Genomic DNA, 21,962 nt, shown 5'->3' on the forward strand with positions numbered 1-21,962 from the left:
GAGGCTACAGCTTTTGTTCTGTGATTAAGCTAAGGCAACCCAGCGCCGAAACAACATAGCTTTTCTGGGTGGGGTGGCAGGCCAAAGGTACAGGGGATGTTTCAATCTGATAAGCTGCTAAAGCAGAGTTTAATCATTTTATCTCAGCTGGGAACTGTTTTTTCTGTGCAGGCATAAACTTGTTTTCCCAGCAGTCTCTGCTCCCAACAAGCTATCAAATACCTGAGGAGAAACCCAAACCAACCCTCTGTCTTTATGTCTGATTCTTACAGTGAAACGTAATCAGACTGTTCCCTACAATGGTCCGGGGCCGCCACCAGATTCCAGGGTCATTAGAGGATCCACAAGCTCACCTTAGTTCCACAGAGAGAGGCTTCCTCTGCTTCCTTACCTTCATCCACGTTCCATTCTCATTCCTGCGGAGGTTGGCATCTGGACAGGAGTTTGGCTCTGTGCCTCTTCTCTCTCTTTGTATGAGCCCTGTCATATTTCACTAAGTAGCGTCACCTTACTAACATCTTATGTGGCCCTGAACTTGACATTTGAGGGCAACAGAAAAAACACAAAACAAAAACCAGACATCTGTTGGAAGAAATGGAGGCTCTAAAATCTACCTGCCTAGGGATGGTCCTATATTTCTGAAAAGCTCTGGACCTGATCGGTTTGAGTGTTGGCGACTGATTTTGGTAACCTCCCAAGATGTCTTCAAGCCTCGGCTGCTGGCGGCACACGCATGCATCAGAAAGAGGGTGAATGCCTTCCCACCCCTTAGAGATTACTCACAGAATGCGCTTTCTGAGATATTAAATCCCATTCTGCAGCTACCGGAATCATAAACTTAGCCATACTTTAGTGAGCTCGTCTCTAGACAAGGCCCCAGTCAGGGGAGACTCAGACCCCAGCTCAGTTAGTGGACATGCAGATTTCTGCCAAGAGGGGCTGAGATCACTGTGGTCCTTTTGTCCAAGGTCCTCTTCGGCTGAGCGTTGCTTGCAGGCTGACCTCTTTGTTTCGTTCCTCCCCTGTCTGTTGCAGAGGATGTGAAGCCATACCAAGTTAATGGAGTCAACCCTCCGTACCCCGAGTCCCGCTATACCTCGGATTACTTCATTAGTAAGTTCGCCTCCTGCCCTTCTCCCCACTTCCTGCTCGTTGTCACGGGAACTTAGGAAGGGATCCCCTGTCCTAGGCCATCTCAGGCCCCTGCCTGGTAATTCTACAGAAAATAATATCTTCTTAAATGTAGACTCTTGGTGGTTTTGTTCTTCCCACAAAGCACAAGGCTTCAACCTATCTGCACGTTTTATTCACCTGCACGCTCCTACACTGGGGTCTTTCCCATGTCTTCAGCATGAAGGTCACACAGAGAGACAGTGACTTGCCTCCAAACCGTTATGTGCCCCGTGGTGGCCATCAGAGGTGCGGGCTAGGGATTTTGCCCTGGACCTTGTTCTTTGCTTTTTACTGGTAGATGTGACAGCATTTCCTGTGAAATCCTTCCTCCAGAGCATGGCCTGCAACCTCAGGAACATAAGGCCTTCTCCTCCTAGTACCGTATCCCTCACCAGGCGGCAGGGGTGGCCGGAGGGAGAGAATCAGCGTAGGGCTGTGCTTATCTGATGACTTTGCTTTCAAAGGGTGTCTTATTTAAGCAGGTTTATTTTCACTTTATCTCTTTACTATTATGATTTTTATCCTGACAACAACAACAACTAGCTTATTGTGTGCTAGAAATGTTGGTAGGCTTTTTCCATGTATGCTGTCATTGGATCTTCATCACAACACCTTGAGGAAGGTGGCCACCATCCCTGTTTTCGAGATGAGACAATTAAGTCAGAAAAGGGAAGTGTCTCGTCAAGGGCCACGGCTCTTGAGTAGTGGAGCAAGGTTGAAAACCCAGGCCCTTTTCACTTAAAATATTTTTCTTGCATTCCCAAAGGTAGTCAGCTTGTTTGACATCGCGGGGCCCTTGTAAGTGGGGAGGAACGGCCTGTTGCCGGTACTCATCTCTCCTCTCTCCAATTGCACATGCTCTGTGTTTCCAGGCTACGGTATCGAGCATGCCCAGTGTGTCCCTCCCTCGGAGTTCTCTGAGCCCAGCTTCATTACAGAGTCCTACCAGACCCTCCATCCCATCAGCTCGGAGGAGCTCCTCTCCCTCAAGTATGAGAACGACTATCCCTCGGTCATCCTCCGGGACCCTCTGCAGACGGACACCTTGCAGACTGACTACTTTGCCATCAAACAAGAAGTGGTGACCCCAGACAACATGTGCATGGGGAGGACCAGTCGTGGTAGGTCGGATTTCTGCTCTAGAAAATTCTAAGAATTACCTGACTTTGTGAGCTCTCCAGGTCCCACTTTTCCCCCCTTGCTCTTAGCCCCGGGCATTCCTGAGTTTCAGCCTTTCCATCTTAGAATGTCTAGATATTAAGAACTTTGTATCGTGGAATTTTAGCTAAGTCCTTCATGATGACATGAAGGGTCTGGGTCCATGGTGGAACTGAAATCTGGCAGGAAGAACAATCGCCTTTCTTATTTAGGTAAAACATTTCACCACCTGATAACTTTAGGTGCTTGTGGCTGTTTTTTAAGGTATGCGTTATTTTCTTGGAGAGGATTTTGCTTAAGGAGGACACAATCACATAAAAATGATTCAGAGACCCTCCCGGAGAGCCCTTATCTCTGCGTCATCCTGGTGTTCCGAACATTCCCGGTCATCCCGAACATCCTGGCTTGGTATCTGAATGACCTCTGCTTCTCAGCCTGGGCTTCCTAGCCTCCTGTGACTTCTTTGGTTTGGGAAGATAGAAGATGGTTAACCAACAGCTTATTTGGAACCAGTCTTCAGCAGTGTGGTGAAAGTGTGTATTTAGCTAGAGGACCAGGGAAAGAGGCGGCCAGAGACTTCCAGAAGAAGGTACTTTCGTTGCCGTGACTGTTCGGACAATGATAAAATACTCACTGACAGTGAAATAAATGGTTCAAAATAGAGCTGGCTGACTCTATAAAGCAAAAAAGGTTAAATACGCCCAGTTTTTAAGATCAGGACATAAACACTCAGAGGCGCGGCTCACCTAGTGAAGTTTTCCAGATTGTTTTGTTTCTGACAAAAGTGCAGTCCATCGTAAAGAGGGACTTGTTCATCCAGGAAGGACTAGCTGATTTCTGACAAGTTGAAAAAGATGACTATTCTGATGGATAAGTGGGAGGGAATTAGAGACAGGAAGAGGACAGGAGAAAGCCCTTCCAAGTGGTGCTTGCGAGGCCTTTGGCCCCAGAAGTCGGGCCTGGCCGCCTCGTGGTGACTTCTGCTCCGTGATGACCCTGCTTCCTATGCTAAGGCCTCGTGGGCCGGACACACTGTCCTCTCCTTCGAGTGTCCAGGCTCCTACTTCCTCCCAGCAGGCCTCGCGATGACCAGCAGGCCTGCAGAGGGAAAGTCCCCAGCAAAATCGGAACCTGTAATCTGCCTTCTTGCAGCCCCGGGGTGTTTTTGTGTTTCAGACAGAAGGGGATGGGTGGGACCAGCTTCGCCTTCCCCTTTCTTCTTTATTTTTGGATGCAGGTCTATTTAAATACTTACACACATGTGTACCTTTTTTCTCAGGCGGGTCACAGCAACAGAGCGCCTTTCTTTCTCACGGGGCTTCCTGTGCATGTGTGATGAGGCCGAGTGTGCGTGGGGACTCAGCCGTCGTGTCACTTTGGGCAGATCTGCTGCCAGGTCGTTTTCCAGTTGGCGTCTGGCTTTGCATTTGTGTGATTCCCCCTTCTCCCTCTCCTTCTCCTGGTTTTTGGTTTTGGTCCCCACCCGCCCCGCGACCCCAAATGAATCCCGATGGACCAGACGGTGACCTGTACAAGAGGACAGGAGGGCTTTCTCTCTGGCCTCCTTCTCCCTCACTCGCACCAAGCTTCACACCACACAGACTTGAGGGGGAGACTGGTCTGTTCACGGTTGCTTCTTGCGAGTTAGAAGCGCCGCAGACAGGATGTATTCCAGGGGCTGATTGGCTGTGACACGGTAGGATCGGTCTAGACTGAAAGCATCACTGCGAGCTGCTTATTATCAACAATCATTGTAGTGTTCGTGTACTGCATTAGGGTATACAGAGTGCTTCTGTGTCCCACTTCTGTGGACTCGGAGAGCTGTCTTCTTTGTGCTGGTCTGTTCAGTGGGCTGCCGTCGTCCTCCCCAACCTACTGTTCTGAGTGCTCCGAGGTCTGTGTGGTGGAGTAGCTTTGGAAGGACCTCGCTGAGCCATTTCTCAGGAAAGCCAGCTGATGGATGGCGTGGAGGACACGAGCTTCCCTGCATGAGCACAGTAGCCTAACCGAGTGTCTAATCCAGTTGGAGTCAACCCATTTTGGGAGAAAATACCCGTAAATGATGGTTCCCAGCTCCAGGATTGTGAAAGAGAGCTAAAATGAAAGCAGCCTACTGCTATAAACTGCAACTCTCAACAGACTTGCATTTGGCTCATGTTTGAGAGGCTGCCAGAGAGTGGTTCTGGCCTCGTTTAGTGCCCTTGCTTATTGGGACTCCTTGGAAGCTCAGCTGTCTTGCATGTGAAAATTCCAGTCTCTGTGCCCTCCAAATATAAAAATGACTGAGAGAATCATCTCAGGGACATTTGAGTATAAATACAGCCTCAACATCGGTGACTTCGTGGGAGTATTCTTCATGAAAATATAAACTTTCTTTCTTAGGTTTTTGGTGTGTGTAAGATGGATAGCTGCTATGAGCAAACACCTTTTTATGAGAGACCACAAAATTTCCTGTTCTGTTGAAAAGAGGCTGTTGCATTCTTGGTTGGGGGCTGTTTTCTTGAGTCTTTTAATGTGAATTTCTGGAAGGGACAATCCGTTCTTTTTTTATTTTTTAAATATTTGTGTTAGAGTAGAGTTGATTTACAATGTTGTGTTAGCTTCAGGTGTACAGCAAAGTGAATCAGTTATATGTATACCTGTATCCACTCTTTTTCAGATTCTTTTCCCATGTAGGTCATTACAGAGTACTGAGTAGATAATAATAATAAAAAGTTGCAAATATGACAGTGGACTGGGTAGGCGGGGCCGATAACTCCATGAAGCTCTTCCATTTTACCTTCTGGGGCTCTTCCGTTTACCTTCTGGGGATTACCCTTCTTTGAATGAGTGATTGGAAGAAGGCATGAGATGAAGCAGATAAATAACTATGTTTCTGTTCCAGGCAGTATTGGAGGGGTTAAGAGGTTCAGGAAATCTGCAAGGGGGAGATTATGCAAAAATTACATATTTAACTGAGTATCTTTTACCTGGGATTAAAAAAAAATTTTTTTGGAAGCAGTGTATCTTCCTTCTTAATTACTGTATATTTAATTTTGGTTTGGACACCAAGATTAAATATTTGAATTTCATTGGTTTAACGAATTCCCTCTGTTATGAAGGGGAGAATACACCAGAAACACATTAGTATTACGTTGTGTATGCCAGCCTTATTCTGGGATTGAAATTTCATGGTAGACCAGCCAGCCCTGACTCACAGGTATTTCTGCGTACACATTTGTCACATCCTTTGGCTTCTTGAATTTGCTGAAGTGGCCATTTAATCTCCCATGATTTAATTTAGGTTGCCTGGAAAGTATCTGGAAATAAAGCATAAAAAAATATTCCTGTGAGCCTTTTCAGTAGTTAGATGCATTTATTTTTGTCCCCCCCATTTTTTTAGGCTTCTTTTTAATGGCATTTTTGCCAATGGAAATTTCTCTAGCAGCTATTATGCAATCATAGCAGCTGTTTATAACCTGGTTTGGGAAATTAATGAACTTGCATGATCTTGTGGTCAGTTAAGAATGCCTTAAGCAACTCATAGAGTAAAGGATTTCTGACATCGCTATGGACCTTAACTCTTTAATCAACTTCTTTGTTTTTTACTGCCTACATTTCCCTAATAAAGTACAAATTTCAAGTACAAAGTTGCACTTGGAGAGGATAAAGAATATGGATTTCTATCTAGAAGAGTGATAGTGTTTTCTTTTTTTAACCTCCTGGAAAAAGCATCTCATAACTTCTTTCTCTGTTTGAGAAGGCATAGAGGCACTACTGCATGTATTTCATTTTAAAAGAGTGTTTGGAAAAAAGGCTAAAAAATAATATTTTAGTTCCAAGGTCAAGGAAGGTCAATCTGCTCTTAGTCTAATGGAATTTTTTTTTCTTATGACAAGAATATTTTGCCAAATGGGGCCTTTTGAAATCGTCTCCCTGGCTTGAGTTAGGATAGGGAATGAATTGAGCCTGACACTGCTCAGATTTCTTCATCTACTCATTGGGTCTAATTCATCAGCCAGAAATCCCATCGTAGCAGACTGGATTCTCAGCCTGTAGATTTCTGGCTCTAGAATTCTTGTGGTCCCCAACACTGCTGTCTCCCTCTGGCAGACGTAAGCTGCGCCCGACTCTGAATCTCTGTCCTAGGGGCTCTGGAGCAAGACGAGACCATGCAGGGGGCTCGGAGGCTGGGCCCAGGCAACCCCTCCTCCCCAGAGCAAACCCACACGCCTCCATTCTCCCCCCCTCCCGGCCACTCCCTCCATCCCTCCTGCGCATCCTCACCGAGAGGGTTTCACAGTGTCTCTTCCCATCCCTCCTCCCTGCCCTCCTCCCGCCTCCTCCTCCTCCTCCCCCTCCAGGCAAGCTCGGGGGCCAGGACTCCTTTGAGAGCATAGAGAGCTACGATAGCTGCGACCGCCTCACCCAGTCCTGGAGCAGCCAGTCATCCTTCAACAGCCTGCAGCGCGTCCCGTCCTACGACAGCTTCGACTCGGAGGACTATCCAGCCGCCCTGCCCAACCACAAGCCCAAGGGCACCTTCAAGGACTATGTGCGTGACCGTGCTGACCTCAACAAGGACAAGCCTGTCATCCCCGCTGCGGCCCTGGCTGGCTACACAGGTAGGCACCTGCCCTGCCTCCTGGGCGCTGAGGGTGGGTTCCCTGGAAGCTTCTGTGCGCGTTCCCGGCCCCTGAAGTCAGCCTCTTTCTTTCTGGGGGGGGCGGGTGGGGAGAAGTAGACGCCGAGAGGTTGGGTTAGCCTCTCAAGCCACTCTGGGAATAGCCATTGGGTTTTGGAAGCAAGCAGTGTCATTCTATCCCAAGGGATCCTTTCCAAGGTTGGTAGAGAAAACTGATATTTTGGATATTTACCCGTAACTGGGAGAAGGGAACTCTTGTTGATTTGGTGTTTCTGGAAGCTCTGCCTTGTGGTCTAGCATCAAGGGACTTCTCGCCTGCTCTTGCGAGGTCTCTCTAAACCCAAAAGCAGCAGTGGCATCTCTCAGAGCCATCACTGAATGGCCTACACCCTGCACTCATCTGCGGTAGAATCCTCATTATTAGGCTGGTCTCTCCAACGGGAAAAGTGCCCTCAGTCACCCTACACTCTGGCCGGATCCTGCCCTATATAGGAAACCTTTCTTGTCACTTAGCTTTATTGTTGATTTTTTTCCAGGAGTGAAAGTTGTAGTAGTGGTGAACGAAGAAAGATCATAGAGAAAGGAAGATGTATGTTGAGAGTCTGGGCTTTGATTGAGAATCTGGTAATTGAGCGAAATGATTCATTGTCCAAGCAAGGTGTGGCCCATAGGCTGTCTGACTTTGGAAGGGTTTGAAGAGTATATCTGAGAACTATCCAAGGAGCAGGCGTATGTTAATGATCAGACCCTTTCTGTAAGATTGTAGTGTTTTGTAAAAATTAGGAATTGTGTCGCGAGCAGAGCTTATCTTAAGCTTGGATGACACAGCTGTGATCTTGCCCTCTCTTCTCTTACAGTTTATCCACCCTGGACGGGTCACTGGTGGGGACCCTTTGTGTGGATGAAGACAGACAGCAAAATCTGTGTTTCTAGTGACGTGTCTGTCTGATCTGAAGAGTGTGCTGGGTCCCTGTTCTTGTGTGAGGGAGATCTCAGGTCTTTACTAGGAAAGCCAGCTGACCTTTGAGAACAACTCACATGCTTAGAAAAGTTCCTCCTCCTTCAAGTATCAGGGGTGTGTCTTTTACGTTGCATTCTTCCAGCTCCTCATGCAGTTCAGTGCACGGATAGGTGCTCAGGAGTTATGCCTGGATTTTGAGGTAGCGACAAGGTCTATATATAGAGTTATGGGCCAGAAAGGAGCTTAAAGGTTCCCTACTTTTTTCTTTCTGCAGTATTCCCCAAGTCCTTGCTGGAACATCATGCGTAGGTGGGAACTTGCTGCTTTGCCAGGGAGTTCCTTCCCATCTTGGGTAGCAGACAATGAAAGTTTGCCCTTTTCCATTAATGACGCCTGGAATAAGGAAAGTATATAAAGTCTCTTTCAATATGCACAGGAGTGCTGGCTCCTGTAATAACTCTTAGGTATTGTGAGAACTGGACTCCACTTGGACACACTGATGGAGGAGGAGAGAAGTGCTGCTTAATTAGGAGGAGGAGAGGCCAGGGTAGCTCTGAAATGACTCTGGGCTGTGGAGGTGGCAGACATCTCTAAGTGGCTGTGTTTGCTTCTGTTTTATGGTGCAGGGAACCCTAGGCTCTGTCATTTGCCCAAATGTAAAGGCCACCTCTTCTTCTCCTTCTGCCCGAGCTTCCAGGACCAAATCCTCAACTTAGTTTCTCCTTATTAAAGGTCTTGCATTATTCCCTCTGGCATAATCGCCACCATAACCACCATTACCAGGCACGATTATGATTCTTCTCCCATGACAATTTTCATCATTCTCTCTTAGCTTGGTGTACAGTTCTGAAAATTTTGCTAGTTAAGGCGGTTTTGTGGATAATGATATTAAATAAACTGACTTTAAGTTCTAAAGTTTGGGTTATGGCCAAAGAGAGTCTTATGATTTAGGTCAGCCTTCATGGGAAAAGATTCTGTTAAGGATTCATGGCTACACTACAGAAAGTCTAGAAGTTTCTAGAAATAGTGAAAGCCTCATCTCCACCTCAAATAGAAACTCCTCTGAAAGGGGTTATATATATTAGTTACTGGATTTCCTAGATGGGAGAAGCTTGTAGAGCTAATAGTCTACAAGAGTGATTTAAAGGGTTTTGACTAAGATGATCTCAGTACCTTGGCAAGGATTATCTGAGAGTTGGGAATCTCTCCACGTGTCCCAGTTTCAAGAAGAGAAGGAAAAGGATGAATTGGAAATTTTAAGAACTAGGAATGAGTGTGAAGTACAAATTAGGGACATGAACTGCCCTCAAGAGGGCCAACACCAAAAGGCCGCCTGTGAGGCTTCTCTGGCAATCCTAACCCAGAACCAAACAGATGAGAACATCAAAAGCTCTTTTCAGGACAAATACAGGAATGTCCTGGAGCTCTGAGTTATGTTTGATGGCATCCCTTATTTGGATAGATTATTTTTAATGGGTACCCCTCCCTCCCTCCCTCCCTCCCTCCCTTCCTTCCTTCCTTCCTTCCTTCCTTCCTTCCTTCCTTCCTTCTTCCCTCCCTTCCTCCCTCCCTCCCTCCCTTCATTCCTCCCTCCCTCCCTTCCTTCCTTCCTTCCTTCTTCCCTCCCTTCCTCCCTCCCTCCCTTCCTTCCTCCCTCCCTCCCTCCCTTCCTTCCTTCCTTCTTCCCTCCCTTCCTTCCTTCCTTCCTTCCTTCTTCCCTCCCTTCCTCCCTCCCTCCCTTCCTTCCTTCCTCCCTCCCTCCCTTCCTTCCTTCCTTCTTCCCTCCCTTCCTTGCTTCCTTCCTTCCTTCCCTCCTCCCTCTCTCTCTTTCTCTGTCTCTCTATCTCTGTCTCTGTCTCTGTCTCTATCTCTATCTCTTTCTTTATAGGGGATAAAACATTCAGTGAATGGAAGAAAAGAGTGGATGTTTATCAGTTAAAGATCTCAAAAATTCAAGTAGTCATTTGAACTAAAAAACGTTTTTCTAAGTATCTTACCATTCAGTTGTTTCTTCTTTATAACTGGGGATTTAACTTTTCAAACCATCTCAAATGGAGGTGCAAACAATAGCCCAGAAAACAGAAGTCCTCTGTGCTCCTCCCAGCCCTAACACACTGTGTGATTTTAGGCAAATTTACCTTGTACCCTCTTCTACTTTTAGTGAAATGGAAGTGTCCCTCCTTCTCTTGGTGGTAGGAGATCTGTGAAAATGTAATTGAACTAACTCAATTAACGAGACAAATGAGTGCTAGACATGGTGCTAGACGCAGGGGAGAGAGCTCACTCGTAACAAATCAATTATTTCAGCAAATCTGAGCACATGTTGAGTGCAGACAAGTGTTCATAGCCTTGGAAGGTTCACTATCTTGACGAATTCAAGACATTGTCTTTGTCCTTAGACTTGAACTGGATTTTCTTATTGCTGTGGTTTGATGAAGGTCAGGAATTTGTTAGGCATGTCGGGAGTGACCCAAATTGGGGTGGCTTTTCTTCCTGTGTTCAGTGCCTGGTGGACTTCTCCTGTCTGCAGTGCAAACTATATCTTGCCCCTCATTGTGACCCCTTATCACTTCACATACGTCCTAGGGAACGGGGAAGGGGGATGGAACATGCTTACTCAGCCCCCTCCACCACGCAGGGAGCCTGTAGTGACTGGAGTTTTTATAAATGGATCTCTGAGTCTATGCAGACATGCTAAGATGAGCTGCAGTTTGGAAAAATACTTTGGAAAGTGGAAATCATTGTATAAGTGTTGGCAAAACTTTTCATTGCTCATAAATGTCACACCTATTTTCTATCTCAAGTTCTGAGCTCTTTTTTTTTTTTTTTTTTTATCTGTTTCCTTAAAATTCGACTAACTCCGGCGTATGTGTGGCCACACAGTAGGAGCACGTGTACCTTTTACATCACTATTACTTGGCTTGAACTAAAGGATGTATGTATAGATTCCCTGTGCTGGGGTGTGAATCCATTTTCCTGCCAGCGCACTAGGAGCCTAGGTCTCTGTTCATCTCACTCTCAAAGGAATACATTTTACTTCTTCCGATGCTGTCTTAGTTACTGCACTGAAAGTGTGGAAATCAGTTAGAAACTGAATTTTCACATTCTCTTGCACAGTTGCATTCTTCCTCCCAAGATAAGAAAATTGCATCAACCTTCACTGGGCTCCCATGGCAACTTGTTAAATTAGGTCAAGATGTGTGGGCAGATAACATGGCTTGAAAGCCTGCCTGTTAGCTGAGTTAAGAATACATCAAATGCAGTGCTGACTTCCGCCAAGAATGCACCTTCTTACCTTACTGGGACCGCTTATGGTTATCAAACTGATGCGATCAGAGAGCTCCATTTTCTTTTGTTCGAAGATACATTATGAACCCCATCTGATTACAAAACAAACTGAGAGAAGTGGCCTGGTGTTTTCTATGTATTTGATGGACCTAAACAAAATGCTTTGTAGATACTTGACAAACATGGACATCTCTGATTTTTTTTTTTTTTTTCCATTTCAGCAGGTGTAGAATAATATGCTGGATTGTCAAAGAGTATTTTCCCTTCCTCTCTGTCCCTCCAGGCCCCTTTTATCAATGATGAAACTGAGGCACCAAAAAGGACTTATTCCAGGCCTTCTGCAGGAAGGTAGCTCTTGAATTGAACCTTAAGTACCAGATGTCTCACCTGAGTACGAAATCTTTCTCCCTCTTAAAGAATGAGAACACTCATTGGTTATCTCAGTTGCTCCCATAGAGTAGATTAAGAGTCTTGTCTCTTGCTTGTCACTAATTCACACTGTGTGTTGTGGGGGGAGGGGGGGTGTTGGGGGCAGGAGGGGGTGGAGCTATTGGTCTGTAAATCAGCCTTATAGGACTTCACTCCAGATTGCCAGACTTTTGTTGCTACAAATAAGGAATCCTTTCCTGTCACTTCTGCAGTTGGTGTGGAGCAGGCCTGCTGGTAACTGTCGTGTTGTCATTGTCTAGGAGAAGCCCCAGCTTTGTGTTGTAATTGTTGATGAAGTGGTGAGGGTCTCTTCTTTATCCTGGAGCCTGAGAAAAGCTAAGCCCAAAGCTAGTCAGTAACTATAACGAAATTATGTTTTACCATGCTGGGCAGATTTGTGAATAGTTGATCCCTCAGTCTCCTAAAGGCTCAATATGGGACTATCAGGAATTCAACTTGCAAATATTTTTGCGTGAGACATCACAGGAAGCCATACCAGCCTTGTAGAAAGAGAAGCCCTAGGTATTCCCCTGTTGCTTTTGGCCTGAGATAAACCTTCTTCTTGCTATTTTGTAGATAAATTAGAGCCCGTCCGCCGTCACACAATAACAGAGTCCCTGGGCCATGCCCAGAACCTGGGGCATCTGACCGGTCACTGAGTTTTAGGGTTCAGGAACCTAAAGCTACTGCTAAAACATGTATTTGAAAATAAACAACTTTCCTGCAAAAGGAAGTGCTTCAAAGCCCTTCAGTTCAGAATGAAACCTGAGATTGGATGGCATTTCCTGAAATCACAGTTTTCTGACGGAAAGCTGGATTGCAAAATCACCCCAGTGTCCTCAGGTACAAACAACCACCAAGGAAGCTTCTGGTGTGAGCCTAAGTCACTGATGAGGAAGGGGGGTGGTGCGTCACCAGAGCAGAGGAGTCGTGCAGTGTGAATTTGTGCAGAAGATTCTAATTCTATTCTACAGGTGGGTATGTTATTAGGAACAGCTTGGAGTTTTATAACTGGGGGAGGGTGGTTATTCCCTGAGCCAGGCTCTGGAATATAGTCTTTCCATGTCCCTGCTGTTGCGATAAGGGTGTGAATTGACTAAAGTCAAGAAGAACCAGCTTGCTGACATGAGTGTAGAACTCTGGTGCCTGTTTTGTGCAGTACTGCCTGTTACAGGGGCCCTGAGGTTCTCAGCCCAGGCGAGGCTGGGCCTGGCCTCAGGCTTGCAGGAAACATCACAGTCTTGGTGTAGACCATCCTTGGGCAGCACCTGGGTGGCTGGGAAGAAAAGAGCTTGGCAGTGAGAAAGGCAGAGACAGAGTATCTTCCCTCTCCTGCTCACAGGCCCCTGTGGGTAGCAGGCTGTAGGAAGCCAGACAGACCCCCTGAGCCTAAACGGAGGCTTGCTGCCGGAAGCCGGGGGCACTCTCATTCTCTGTGCTGTGTTTGGCGCTGGGCCCTAAGGGGGTGTGTGGCGTGCATTTGGGATCTCACTGGAGTAACCGGTTAACATGCTGCTCAGTTATGAGGCTGCTGGGGAAATACTTTGGAGCCCGGGGAAGGAGATCTCCCTGGCAGCTCTGGGCTGGAGGTGGGGGGCAGAAGCCCCTTGGTGTTGCCGGCGTGGGCATTCCACTGCTTCCGCGCCTCCTGGCTGGTTCGCTTTGGGACCGTTTTTCTTAAGCATCTGCCACCCGTGGAAAAGATCACACGGTGGGAGGATTTGGCCTCACTATTCACTTTTTTCTTCTAACTGGCTTCGAAAATATGGACAGGGAGTTTCCCCCTTTCCGTCAGTTGCCCTTGAAGACCGCAGCTGGCTGAGCCACCCCGGGGTCTGGACGCAGCTACAGTAGCTCCAGCGAGCTGCCTTTGGGCCAGAGAGGCCCCTTCATCCTTTACAAAACAGATCTCAGACCCTGGTGTTCCAACTCCCTGAGGCCTGTGGGTGCCTGGATTAGGAGGCAGGAACCTTACACGATGACCCATCTTTTCCGGGGACCCAGCCCCCCCCAGCTTTAAAGGAGTCTCTGAGTCTCCCATTTTTTGGGTCACTGTTTCTTTAACAAACTCTAACTCCAAGTGGTGGAACTGGGTGGTGACGGTTCTGGAATTCCACTCTGTCTCCACTTTGAAGCTCCACCTTTTTGTCTTTGAAGTCAGACGTTTCCACTGAACAAAATTCAGCCAGTGTGTTGGTCCTGTCGGCCTTGAACAGCCGGCCTGGGAACTCCCGCAGCCTCTGCTGGGAAGGGCTCTGTCAGGTGGCCCCGATTTCGCCCCTTGGCATCTCCCGGCTCCCTGGGTGCCTTTGGCGCTCTGGACGCTGATGGACCAGTGGCTCCTCCGCGTGGAGACTCCATTCCAGAGGTGCTACAATTGACCCCTGAACACCACGGGGGCGAGGGGCGCCGACTCCCACGCAGTCAGAAATCCGAGTGTAATCCCCAAACTTAACTACTAGCCTCCTGTTGACCTGCTAACATAAACAGTCGATTTACGCATGTTTTGTCTGTTCTATGTACATCTACGTATATTTTATGCATTCATGGCAGACCTAACTTTTTTCTTAGTCTTTCCATATTTCTAGGCTATGCGGTTTGTCTGAGTTTTTTTCAAATTGTTGCAAATCTACAAAAAAATTTTCCAATGTATTTATAAAGAAAAAATCCACGTATAAATGGACCCATGAAGTTCAAACCCCTGTTGTTCAAGGGCCTCTGTATATCCCTCCCTCTTCTCCCTAAAGTGGCTTTCATGTGATGCTTACAGATGGGATGGTTATCAGCACCCTGTCTGTCACTTTTATGCCTTCAGACTTAAATCCAGGTTAAGCACATGAGAGGAGACCATCCAGGCTGTTTGACCACTGGGTATGTTGCAGAGGCTTCATCGTGGTGGGGTTAAGAGCATGGACAGCCTGAGTGTGTCCTGGCTTTGCCACTGACCAGCTGCGTGACTGTGGGCAAGCTGACATCTCTGTGCCTCAGTTTTCTCATCTGCAAAATGGTCATAATAGGAGCTCCTATCTCCTAGGATTGTTGTGGGAATTACATGAATAGCTTATGGAAAGCACCCAGCACAGTGCTAGGTCCACGGGAAGCACCCTCTGGGCGCCAGTTGTTACCACTGTTTCGTATTATTCTCCAGACCGTCTGTCCTTCAGTACAGTTCTACGTTCTTCGAGGTCAGGTGATGATGGATTTGACTGACAGAATTCCAGTAATTCCAGGCAGTATCTTGGGGGCACAGCCAATATTTAATATCAGATTAGGTCACTTCAGCTATTCAGCTCAACCCACATGTGTCATGAGCTCCTACTATGTGCTAGATAGACTCTTTCATACGCATTCTTTTTTTTTTAACTGTCTCCAATGACCACATGAGGAAAAATCTGTTATCCTCATCGTACAAAGGAGGGAATTGAGGTTCAGAGGGAGAAGAAGTCTAGCCCAAAGTCACACAGCAAACAACAAAGGAGAGGCCTCTCACAGGTTTTCACAATGTCAGACAATTTGTAGGAAAATATCCAACATTAGTAGCATGTTAGTTTGGGTCTGCAGATGCCAAGGCATGATTAGCCTCGGGGGAGAACATCGGAAGGACACAGTGGGAAGAGGAAGAGAAGGCAGGGGAGGCTTCAGGCTGTGCCGCAGGTGGGCAGGAGATTTGTAGGAAGAGCCTCCAACTGCAGCTCAATTCCAAGAGAGGTGTGGCCAGGCTGATGGGAATCCTCGGTCAGAGTTGCCCAGTGGGGGAGCTCTCTGTCTTGCAGGAATGGCCTCATGTGTCCTCTGTGCCATCCCTGGCTGGAGCAGCCCCAGGAAGCCTGACCTTGGTGGGGACAGGGTAGATGGGGTCACATATGCTCCCTGTGGCCAGAGGGCCCAGCAGCATGTGGTCATGGCCCCAGCATCCCTCACTGATCAGCGTGGTGTCTGGCTGGTCGTACAGCAGGACTCTAGACCACGGTCCCGGCGCTCTTGGTGGCCCATGACAGGCTTCTGGATTCAGTGCCTATTGTTGACTTTAACTCACCGAACTGCATTGTTTGCTGTGTGACTCACCTCTCCCTGAGAGATAATGAGAGTGAAAGTTGTCCTAAGGTGGGTGAATGTGAAAGTCTGAACTCGGTGAGGAGGCTGGGACTTGTTCGGCGGGAGAGGTGCTCTTAGGGCTGGCTCCGTGGAGGTGTTTGACCTTCAGAGCTGAGATGGGTGCAGTTTCTCGTGAAGGCCCCTCAAGGCTGGGTTCTCGCTCCTTCCTTCTTTAAAGGCGTGGGTAGTGCCTTTTCAGCTCATCCCATTGTGGTGGAACAGAAGTGTTTCTGCTGCTGCCTCTACGCTGCTTTTAATACCCTCTTCTGTTATTCCACCCAATCTGGCTACCATGCTTTACATTTGAGGGGTGTTCAGAAATTATTTGCTAGATAAAGACTTGAAAAGTTATATGCTCAAATGATGGCTTAGGATCTAGTCACCTCCCCAAGAATTTGAATACGTTAACTAGTCATTTCTCGAGGGGGAAACTTGGTATGAGGGGGAAACTTTACTCCCTAGGATAAACTAAAGCTCAGATTGCATTTGAGAACCTACTAGAAAAGGTCCAGGCTTCAGAACTCTCAAGTCCTATTTTCTAGTTCTAATCAGTGAGACATCCTTCTTTCTTCTTGTCACCTACATACTTAGGAAGGCATTTTCTTTTGACATTTACATTAGTGACAGAAAGCTTTTTTGTTGTTTGTTTGGTTTCTAAACAAAATTTTCACTCCGTACCCTCAAATCCAAACCTTACCCATTTCTGGTGACTTCTTAAAACAATCAGTTACCTCGAAGACATCAGGAGGAAAAGCTGTAAAGAAACCCACTTCCTGGCTTGAGCTTTGCTGCCTCACCGTCCAAGTGTGTGTCTGAGTGGCAGATTGAACGTGGTTAGGCAGAGTTCTTGGGTTTGGAGGAAAGGTGCCTGCATTTGAGTACAGGCTGCCCCTTTAAGAGAGGAACCGTCTCCTTTCCCTGCGGCCACTCCCACACATGTGTACTTGCACACATGCAGGTGTGAGGAGCCCAGGCAAAAACAAGGGCCTTTCCTCCAGACACTTAAGTGTCTTGTTCTCAGGCCCCAGGCAGACTCAAGTGAGCCTCACTTTCGTCTTTCCCAGGTGGGGCGGCCCGGCCGACCCATTGCCAGCCAACCAGACTCGCTGCCCAGACTGTCCTGGACACTGATAGCTGGACAAGACTTTCTGCTCTTCCTTCCGTTAATACTGATGGGATCTGTGTCTAGGGCCAAGGCACAGACATTTGTGGGGAATGCTGGACTCATTCTAGCTCAGCCCTACATAATTATGAGGCGGAGAGTGCTTTGGTGATGAGTATAAATGATTAGGAGGGGAAAACGTGCACTGCGGGAAAGAGGATCTAAGTCTGTCTGTGGCCAAGATTTCCCCAAACCATAAATGTCGGTGATACTTTCACTTGCAAAGCAGTTTGCATCTGTTCTGTCTTTTTGTGCCTGCCTACTTTGAATTAGAGCAAGAACTTCAGAGTTATCCCTCACTTTCAAAAACCTGAACTGGTTATTCTCATCTACAGTGTTTAAAACATTTTACACTTACACTTACTTTAACCATTTTGTCTTAGCTTCTAACTTTCTCCTTTTTCAAAGTTGCCATATAAAAGGCCAGTTGAATTCTTGGAAGAAGAATTGAATTTGATCTAGTGCTTTTGCTATTTTTTTTAACTCCATCTTTTTTTTCCTCTTGTTTTCCTTTTGAAAAGTCTGCTTTTAAAAATATTTTTTTCTGTTGTTTAATTCTTCCATTGTTGTGTTTTATTACTTTATTTTATTTTTTTGGCTGCGCCGCACAGCGTGTGGGATCCTAGTTCCCTAACCAGGGATCGAACCCGTGCCCCCTGCAGTGGAAGCACAGATTCTTAACCACTGGACCGCCAGGGGATTCCCTCCATTGTTGTGTTTTATTTTGTTCCCAAACTTCTCTGCGCTGTGGTCAGCTCTTTACATATATGCATATATTTATATTTATGTTTATTTTTAATCGTAGAGACTTAATCTACATCTCTATAAAGTAGAGAGGAGCAGGGATAACTATTTTCATTTTAGGGATAGATAAACTAAAGCCCAGAGAGGTTAACCAGCTTCATGAGATCGCTCAGTGAATCAGGGAAGAATTGGGATCAAAGCTCTAGACACTTGGCTCCCTGTTTTGGGCATTTCCCACCATCATGTATATATTTTCATTTTATAGGATACTATCTGCTGCTATCTCTCTGTCAGTATGTCCAATGCCTGACATCTTTGTTTGTTTGTTTAAATTTTTTGAAATGCTTCCTCCTTTCTTTTGGTCTAACGTGTCAGAGACATGGACTTGACATTAAAAGCTGGTTTTAATTGTTTTCTAACTTGTTTCCATTGTAGGATCCTGGCTATACCAGCAATGCATAAACACAAGGGCAGGAACATGTTGTCCCTCATGACGTTCATGAGGTGTGTTTTTCAAGTACCTGTTAGAATGTTGTTTGTGGTTATGAGTTGAATTATTGGAACTCACATCCCTGATTGCTGCCCTTGTGTTACTAGCCATTGATAGAGGAACATGTGTATAGAACATATTGATCTACAGTGATTCGTTGAACCAAGGCACCTTGGCCAGTTACAGAATGTATCGTACATATACAGATTGTGTTGGGGATGAGGTGAAATTGGGTTGAGTTGAGGGCAAAGGAGGGACATAACTCAGAGGAAATGGGAAAAGGCACTTACAGGCACAAAGCAAAGCCAAAGTATCAAGCAGTCTCTACTCTTCCTTCTTTTGAAAATCCCAGTGCTCTGGGTGCCAGACCATCCAGCAGTGCATCTCTTGGCTCATTCATCCTCAGGCAGAAGACGGTGCAGCTTCATGTTGAGTTTGGCCCAGAGGGCAAGAGCCTGACAGGATGCTTTCTGTTCAATTTGTCATTAAATGTCATTTCATAAGGACTGAATGGAAACAGAGGGACTTGGAGATCTTTTGTGAATGATAATTTAGAAGGGGGTTGACAAGAAGGGGGTGATGCTTAGACTCTGGGGTGACCCACCACCCCCAGAGGTGGGCACTCCTTCAGTAGTTTGAAAGACAGATACACTTGTGAACAGATGGGTCATTTCTGGATTTGAGTGTTCTGTTTTTGCCATCATCGTTTGGCTGTGGGTAGAGACACCTGGGTGAAAGGGAGGGGCCAGTCGGTCCCGTTCCTCTGTTTTAGGACCACCTGTCAGATGTGTGCTATTGGGGCAGAGTGAACCCTGTTGCAAGGGTGACCAACCATGAGAGTTTCATAGGTTAAAATAAATGTGGTGTCCTGCCCACACTGAGGTATTTGACTTTGAGAGTCGAGCTACAGAGATTAGATTCTCAAAGTAGCAAATGAATTCCCCAAAGGACAGGAGGTGTGGTCGTTTTTATTTTGGGGCCCATGTTGATGAAACGTAGCCTGGGAGTCACCCATATTGTTTGGCCCCAAATATAGTTTAATAGAGAGAAGCAGTTTGGGTCACTGTTTTAAACCCTGACACCTTTCTGCAGAGGAGGGTTGTTTTGAATCATGCAGTTCAGTAAATGTTTACCGAGCACCTGTCCGAGACGAGGTCCCAGGCCTGGCATTGAACACAGAAGGGTCAATCAGACGCAGCCCAGGCTTGCAGGGAGCTAACAGCTGGAGTCACTTAACAACAAATAGCTTTTTGATAGCTGGTGTTTGTTGGTGAGGCACCGTCCCAGGCTTTGGGTTACAGCAGTGACAACACACAGTCCCCGCCCTTGGAGCATGTGTTCTAGTGGTGAGAGAGATGCAGGGAGAACAAAGCTGTCAGAGCCGGTCTTGGTGCAAGCAAAGCATGATGGGAGGCTGCCCGAGAGAGCCGCTGCTCCGGGCTCCACGTTTGTGTGTTAGCCTCGCGCTGGGCACAGGTGACAGAGTGAGAACTTGCAGCTGAACTGGAAAGGAAACACTGAAGTCCCACCCTGACACCGGTTCACGAGCAGCGAGCTCATTGCCATGGCAGGCAACCCCCAAGCCTAGAAACGGAGAAGATACCTATCCGTGGCCACATGGAGAGAATTACGGTCCTGAGCATCTGGAGCGTCTAACATCCCATCCTAGCCTGTTGCTTTCCTTTTACCTGAGTTACTCACTTCTTAGCCTCGGAGCAAGGGAGTGAAAAAGCAGGGGCTTTTAAATAACCAGCCCTGTCTCATTGAGATAGATGGGGATCTCCCAGTCCCTAGACAAAGAGAAGGGACATAAACAACCAAATGAGTAAGACTTTACTTGACAAGCTTTGCCTTAACAAAAAAAGGGACGGTAGCCTTGGATTTGAATTGCTTTGAGGGTCCCCTCTGGAGGGAGGCATCCTCGTGTGACTTGCTCTGCTGGCCTGGGGTCCCTCCAGGTACCCACCTGATATTATCTCTTCTGAGATTGTGTCATAGTCTTCAGATCAAGACTGTCAGTGTTGTACTAAGAATTTTCCTCTTCCCCCCAGTAGCCGAGAAGAACAAAGCAGTCAGAGGAAATTCCCCACTGCGGCCAGGGAGGGGGCCGACGGCGGGGCAGTGGGGGGGGGGGGGGTGTGAGCGCGGCAGGGGCCCTCCCTCCTGCACCGCCTGGGGGAGAGACTTCCTTCTAACAGGGACCCCTCTGTTGTTGCGGTTCAGAGCTCTGAAGCATAGTTTCCCAGTGATGCCACTGGATTCCTGAAGTGTGACACCCCAGGGCAGCCTGGTGAAGGCCGCCGTTGACTGCCTCGGGGCCCCCGGACAGGGACACCATTGTGAGTCACATTTGGTGTATGAGCTCCCCCTTCCCATGACTGGCACTATTCTTAGTACCATTCTCTGCTCCCTGGGACAGAGGTCACTGGGACCACAGTCCGGTTGGGTGGGTGTGTGGGCCTGGGCCCAGAGCGGAGAGGAGGTGCCAGGAAAATAGAGGAAAAGGCTTTACCACGTGAGGGCGTGTCGGAGGGAGGGCACGGGATGGAGCCCGGCCCCGAGGATTTGAGCAGACCAACTCCAGGTGATGCAGAAACAGCCCCTGGGAGAGCTCGGACCGGGAGGGCCAGCCTCAGCCATTGTTTGCACAAGTCCGGGGCTTGAGAACTTCCCTTGGGCCTGGACTCGGGTGCTGGCCAGGAGGTCAGTGTCACCAGGGATCCCAGAGCCACCTCCAAGTGCTGGCCTGTCAGGTGGCCCTGATTTCCCCTCCCAGGCCCTCCCACAACCCCGTTGTTGTGGAAACAGGCTCCCGCGTTGGACTGTCCACTGGTCCAGCTGGCAGACAAGCCATCCTGACGCCCGCATTCCTGCCCTGACCCAGCGCTTCTGGCCGGCAAAAGAACCCCACGTCCTTCCCATTTCTGTTACCTCCACAGCCAAAAGGAGGGTCGGGGTGTCAGCAGAAGTGTACAAGAGAGGAACCTCTGGGAGGCATCACGGATCCCTTTCATTCGGGGTCACCGTGAGGGCTTTCTGAAGGGTTAGCAGCAACTTCCAGAAAGCCCTGGGTGGGAGCCCTGTGTGCGCGGTTGGCTTGGGTGGGCTGGCTGGATTTTTCCTCAAGAACTGAGGAAGGAGCCTTGAGCTGACGTCACCGCTGTTTTGACTTTGCTATTGTGCCGCCCAGCAGAGACTCGCCATCCCGGGCCTGTGCTTTCTTTAGGCATCTGGTTTTCGTATTTATCCCCCCTCTTCCCTTCTGTAAATAGGAAAAAAAAAGAGAGGACACCACACCTAGGACCTGGGCTCCCAGTTCCCAGATGTCAGTTTTATGTTCCTTATGAACAAAGGAAGACTCACAATGAGGGAAAAGCGAAAACACCCACATGCAGGGGCTCACCCCGCCCTCGGCCACATCCATAGACACCAGGGGTCAGATGCACACAGAGGACGGTCTGGAGCTGCAGGGCCTGCGGCTCGGACATCTCAGTTTGGGAAGTGGCAGCAGGAATAGTTCTGTCTGACGTTCCTTCCTCATGAGCTGGTCCCGGCGACGCTAATCAAAGCCCCTTCCCCACTTGATGGCCGCACCTCTCGAGGTGGGGGACGGAGGTGGCCCTTGGACCTCCCTCCCCGGACTCGGGCTGTGCTTGCTGTTCCCAGCCAACGGCCAGGACTTGCCTGGGGACGAGAATCCCCATATTTGTTTCCCTTTCCTCAGCTTGGTATAATTAGCCCCCTTGTCTCCCCAAAGGGATTTTAAGACAAGTAGTGTGAGAGAGGTTTTAAGGTAACTAGTCGGGGGAGAAATAATGAAGTTACATAGACTAATGGT

At 47.8% G+C, this 21,962-nt stretch overlaps 1 protein-coding gene across 3 annotated transcripts in view; it reads left to right on the forward strand.

The window, feature by feature from the left end:
* Positions 1-21,962, forward strand: part of ETS1 (ETS proto-oncogene 1, transcription factor) — a 129,174-nt gene that overhangs the window by 99,426 nt on the left and 7,786 nt on the right. For all 3 annotated transcript variants that reach the window (XM_059930066.1, XM_059930067.1, XM_059930069.1), the window contains 3 exons: positions 1,036-1,113; positions 2,046-2,294; positions 6,675-6,935. In XM_059930066.1, the coding sequence (XP_059786049.1) occupies positions 1,036-1,113; positions 2,046-2,294; positions 6,675-6,935 (588 nt within the window). The remainder of the gene's footprint in view (positions 1-1,035; positions 1,114-2,045; positions 2,295-6,674; positions 6,936-21,962) is intronic.

Source organism: Balaenoptera ricei, chromosome 8 (genome assembly GCF_028023285.1).
Source record: "Balaenoptera ricei isolate mBalRic1 chromosome 8, mBalRic1.hap2, whole genome shotgun sequence".
In the NCBI taxonomy this organism is placed as follows: Eukaryota; Metazoa; Chordata; class Mammalia; order Artiodactyla; family Balaenopteridae; genus Balaenoptera; species Balaenoptera ricei.